At 35.5% G+C, this 6093-nt stretch overlaps 1 protein-coding gene across 1 annotated transcript in view; it reads right to left on the bottom strand.

The window, feature by feature from the left end:
* Positions 1–2319: 2319 nt before the first annotated feature.
* The window catches only part of acoxl (acyl-CoA oxidase-like), a 98064-nt gene continuing 94290 nt past the window's right edge, over positions 2320–6093 (bottom strand). Inside the window, exon 19 of the mRNA XM_066696829.1 lies at positions 2320–4371. Coding sequence (XP_066552926.1) covers positions 4174–4371 — 198 coding nt within the window. The 3' untranslated portion in view covers positions 2320–4173. The remainder of the gene's footprint in view (positions 4372–6093) is intronic.

Here is a 6093-nt window from a genome sequence, read left to right as displayed (position 1 = left end):
GAAGAAGCATCAATTCCATTTCTAATCTTTATGGTGCAGCATTTGTATTATATCTAGAAAGTCCAGCGCAATATATCAACGGGATCAATAGTCAAAAGATGTGAAGGTGGAGAGTTGTGTTCATGTTGTCACAACGTTGTCAACCCGTTGCTTTGTCCCCAGCCCCGTGATGGTGTTCAATGTTGCAGACACGTTGTGTGTTACTAGGCTGAGTAAACCGCTCTTTTCCCAAATCCAGACGCGCTTTCTGTCATAGACTCCCGTTCCTGTGTTTGTTGAGCCCTTTTTTTATTTATTATTATTATTTATTTATTTTTTGGGGGGGGCTGAATGATGAGATAAAACGCAGTCTTTACATGGTTAATTGACTGGTTTTACCCACACAATAGTTTCATATTAACTGCCCGTTAAAGTACTTCCAATAAAAATAAATTGGCTCTAAATAGCGATTACAGGATCATGTTTTTAAGCGCAGTTCTGGTATAGAGATCGCCGCGTTCTGGTTCCGCAGATGTCCGCAGTTCTGCGCAGATTTGTACAATCCCACCGATCCCATTGGTCGAGCGGCGCAGACCCGCGCACAACTGCGGACCTTTGCGCAACACAAACGCGACCAGTGCACTGCTGCTGCGCTACTTCTAAAACAGGAGGCGAAAATGTCTTCCAGTTAGGCTATCGACAATGAACGTCATCCGCGCAGGTGTTTAATTGAAGTTTTACAACGAAAGAGAAGAGTTCCTCGCTTTTCCCGAGTCGCTACACAATCTTGACTGTGTGAATTGTCATTCTTCACTGCGGGCTTGCGTTGTTACAATATCACTGATCTGTTTTCTGAAATTACTTCTTGCACGTCCTCTATTTGAAGCTTTGACACATTTTATCTCCTGCAGCTTCCTTAGAGATATTTGCATCCGTTTGACATTTCATCCTTTCTTTTTGGTAATCTCTCCATTTAACACATTAGGTAACTGTTTGGGAGGGTATGTACATTTAATTCTAAAAGCATTTATATTTTCTAATTCGATTTTAGATACTTAGTTTAAGAAAATCTGATTTTAAATTTATATTTAACGCTATTTTAACGACTGCTTTTCATTATATATATATATTAGTGAAATTGTATAAATATACTATAATGTATATATTTCATAATATTTATGACTGTACACACATGTCCAACATTTATCGAATTTATCTGCACATTAAAATAATAATGCAGTGTCTGGACAGACTTTATGGTCTGCTATAGCCATTCAATTGTGGTCGACATTGTCTAAAATGTCTCCGTTTAAATTTTCAACCTAAGTGCGCTGAAAACTTGTCTGATCTGATGTATGGATTTTAAATAAACCCTTTATCTAGCCACACATAGGTTTACTCAAACTGAAATATCTTTTTAAGAGTGGGTGTGCAAAAAGCCACAGGAGAAAAAAGAAAAGAAAACGGAGACCTTTCTATGTCTAAATCTTCAGTCAACAACTTAATAATATAACACACAAACAAACATAACATTTCAAGTATATATTTAATGCATGTATACACTATTGAATAGTCAAGTTGTGTAAATGTCAATGTCTGCCAACATCGAACTCTATTTTAATTATTTAAATAGGATAAATGTACAGCCAAAACCGGAAATCAAAATCTTAATCATAATAATATATAATTATAACATAAACAATAACATTAAGCTTGTATAAATGGGACATTACACATCGTACTGTTGCGTTGGTTGCAGATTCAAATGTGAAATGTAGCACTAACTCGATTATTATTTATGAAAGATTATTAATAATAATAACAATAATAATATTAGTTATAATAATAATAATAATAATAATAATAATAATAATAATAATAATAATAATAATGACAATGATCTGAGAGTATCCGTAGCCAATAAAAGCAGTTTTTAAATCCTTGACTCATTTCACACGTGAAAATAGTAATAAAGAACAACGGCATAAACAAGCGATCTGCAAATACTCAATATTAAAATGAGTTAACACACTGTTTTATGAAATGATGCTGATATTAAAATCAGGCTTTAGAGTACATACCACATGCATGCCTTCAGTTTGAACTGTGTTGAATCTGTAGTGATTTAAACCCGTTTTAATCATCTGTAGAAACACTCGCCCACACACACCAAATGACAAAATCAAATAACGCACGGCTGCCCCGTTTCGGAGAATGAAACCAATGAAGTGTTTATTATTATTATTATTATTATTATTATTATTATTATTATTATTTAAAAAAAAAATTATTTCAATTTCATAAACAGGCGGCAGGAGATAAAATGTCACAGGCATAGCGTTTTCTTGTATCATAATTTATTTTCTGACGACCTAGTTAGGTAGTGTTAACAACAATTTACATTGGATTTTAATATTTTACAAGTGCAACATCAAAAACACATTCACCGAGAATGATTACTTTAAATTCGACCAAAATTAATGTTTCCAAATGTCATTTCAATGTCATTTTTACATCAGAGAACATACAATATACAATAAATGCACTGTATAGCTTGCTTCCTTAGTTCCACCAGTTAATATGTATAGAAAAAGGTTTATTCATTTTCCTTAAAAAAATAATAATCCTAACTTCTACTAGTTATTAGTAAATCTTTAACATTTATCAGTCTATATATATCACAAATGCTTGTGTATAGATTACAAATTTGTTTCTATAACTGTACTGTTATTGAAGTAAGTCTATTGTTCCAACACCCATAATCTGAATTTAATGCTTTGCTTTCCCATCATTCCTCATTCATTCAGAAGGGGGCCGTTTAATGCTGGTTCACTGTAGAAATTATCTTAATTCTCTAGTTATAAAATACTGATACTGTGGCTAATACATCTTTTCTAGGAGACTTATAATAAAGTAAATGTCATACAATAACACGTAGTTACTGTGTGGTACAGGAAGTATACAGAAAAACTAGTAATAAGTAGATATATGGCAGTTGGTACAGAACAGATGGCACAAGATGTGGGGGGGTGGCACTGACCTTAAAACATATCTATTTCAACTTGAGTGGGTGAGACCAGCAACTCTGGCTTGCAGGTGCCACTGAATTCATGTTAAGAGTATTGTGGGACGTGTTTGTAGTGGTCGGTCAAGGGTTGCCCATGTAAGGCGATCAATGGGGTTCTTTGCCCAGGGATGGGTGAGGCGACGGCAGAGGTGCAAAACCCAGAATCTTCACAGTGCACCTGCTGTGAGCATCCAGGTTGCCAATTACAGTAAGATAAGGCATGACAACTGCTAAAAGAGAAGTGATTGGTCCTTTTCCACAGTCAATGGGGTTTGGGGTGCAGTCTGCAATGAATCCCACAGATCGGTTTTGTTGATCACATCCACACATTGGCAAAGTGTGTTGCTGCTAAGCCTCAAGCTAATGTTGGCATGACAAAGTATTACTCCCAGACATATTTTGTTAGCACTGAACACAGTATACAACATTAGCAGGTGACCAATGAAAACATTGCTGTTTATTTACTCAGTGCTCTGTATGATTAAAGCACTATCAGCTTCTGTAAATAAATCATTTTCAAGGTGGATTGCGTGTATTCAGTTCTTTAAATGAAGTTCTGAGATGCACGATTTCCTAACATGATTCTAGAATTCTAAATAGGATACATTTCTTTACGTGTGGCATCCAGGAAAGATGCATGGAAGGAACTGCCCAAAAAAGATGATCAACTAGACATATCAATAATTAGAGAGATGTAGACTGATCAATGTGGAAATGTATTTTACTCCCACTAAAAATAATATGGAACTGGGAATGCATACAACCACTAACACTGCAATTAAATGTTCCTAAAAAATAATCATTCTAGAACCAGGGGGATATGGATCTGTAAACAATCAGATGACAAGAATAAATGCAAATGTGATTTAAATGCACTACTTGTCAGAAGGAACCTACACAGGGTATAAAGGGTAAACAAACAGCTTATTCAGAGGAATTTATGTACTCTAGGATATAATCTGAAAAAGATCTAAAAAAAAAAAAAAAATCACATTCAGGGAATTCTCCTTTCGTTTTTGAGAACGTTTCCCTCCGCAGCCTGGCTGTGTCGGGATCAGAAAGAGGAATGACCAGCGGCGTATCAATTGCACGTGGTGGGTGGGGGTGGGATTCGGTGAAGGGTGAGATCACAGTTTGGAAGTGGGTTTGGCAGTCTTCCCATGGGGCCCTGCAGGTTGCGGATGCAGAGGAGGGGAGTAGAAAGCCCATTCCGCCCTGGGATTGGCTACCCCTGCGATCGGTGCTTGGACACAGCAGGCAGGGATGTTGAAGTCTGACACAACGTTCAGAGCTTCGTCTTTCACCAGTTTACACAGGTCCAGCCACTGAAACAACAAGCAATGAAGAGTGATTAATCAAGCAGAAGCTGTATGGTGCACAGGCAGTCCATTTCCTGGCAAAATAAGGTAAATTAGTAAGCAGCAGACATTCAAAAATGGACCATTGCCATGGATTTGAAATTTAAAGTACTGAAGATGGGCAGTTTGGCAAAATGAAAATTAAGGTGTTCCTACCCAAAAAACTAAACAAAAGTTGGGGAATCTATAGCTGTCCAGAGGCCTGTATCAAGTTAATGAATTAATTCGTTAATTTCACTATATGTGGGTTGAAAAGCACAACATAAATTAAAGGTAATATTATTAGTAGTAGTAGTAATATTATAGAGTAAGATGGAAATATTATAATGGTTCTAATAAACTGAATAGTAAGAGAAAGACAAGGTGCGTCTAATTTATTTAAAGAGAGAGTGGGGGCCTTTGTAACAGTATCATGTGAGGAGCAACATAAAAATAGCTTTATAAAAACTACTAAAAGTACATATACAGAACTGCGGGGAAGTTTCAGTTTCAATAATTTACAGATTTGGTCCGAAACTTAAGTGTTTAATACCGAAAACCGACACATTTAACAAGATAGTTATGCAGTATTTTAGTTGAAACTTTTCCACAGAGATTTTTATGTATCATTCTTTCTGCTGTTGTAATTGTTCTTTTTGTCTTGCCTTCTAATATTAAAAAATACCTTTGTGGTTTGGGTTTGCATTATTATTACTGAAGGGATTACAAAGAGAAAACGTGGCAGACACCTCAAAACTGAATTAAGGTTTCTCACACTAATCTTAACCACAACTTCCTATTTTAATATTAATATCTGGGGACTCTCTACATATCAGGCTTTATAAGGGTTAAAAATGAAAAAGTTATCTGAATCTTGAGATTTATATGGGGACAACATACAGTCATTCAAGTCTTCAAACAGATGTGTGGTTAGGCATCAAGTGAATGATCTGGTCTTCTTAACCGTACGATTATTTAAGATAAGTTATAATTGGATAAATATACATCAAAAATCATCCTCAGATTTTTTTTGGTATCTGTATTGCAGTAACAACTCATTATATTTAGTGTGATTTTGACTGCAGGATTGTTTCACCTCTATAATAATATATTTTATATGATGCATGATAAGATTATGTTCAATACTGGTCAGAGGAATGTCATGCAAGTCAAACTTAGAATCTTTAATCTTGAACAGAGTTTTGAAAATCTCGATGATCAGTGACAAAAGACAACACTGAAGTTTAACAATGAAACTAAGGTCACCAGTGTAAATCAAAAATACATTTGTGTAGGACTCAAATAGGATAAATGTCTTGAAACAAACTACCTCTCTTGTATTCTTGCATTAACTTTGCACTGCACTTGTTCTTCAACCCCAGCATGCATATAGACCAAAACAGAGGACATCTATGCAAACTAATCCTTTGAGGATCCTTTTCAATATTAAAACACTTCCACACGTTATATTTAACTTGAACTTAAAAAGCCCTGATTAGGAATATTAAGAATTCAATCAGGTTGGTTTGAACAAAAATAAGCACTACAGTGTGGCCTCATGACACGCTGCGCTAGATTCCGGTAACTCAAAAATTATCATATTAGATCAGATTGAGAGCCACAGGCCCACGGTTCTGATAATAAAAGAGACAAATACAACCTACAGAAGTTATTTTTACATTTGTCTGCATGTGTTTCCTTTGACATTGG

Source organism: Amia ocellicauda, chromosome 23 (assembly GCF_036373705.1).
Source record: "Amia ocellicauda isolate fAmiCal2 chromosome 23, fAmiCal2.hap1, whole genome shotgun sequence".
NCBI lineage: Eukaryota > Metazoa > Chordata > Actinopteri > Amiiformes > Amiidae > Amia > Amia ocellicauda.
The sequence above is the reverse complement of the archived record's forward strand: the minus strand, read 5'-3'. Positions and strand labels throughout refer to the sequence as shown.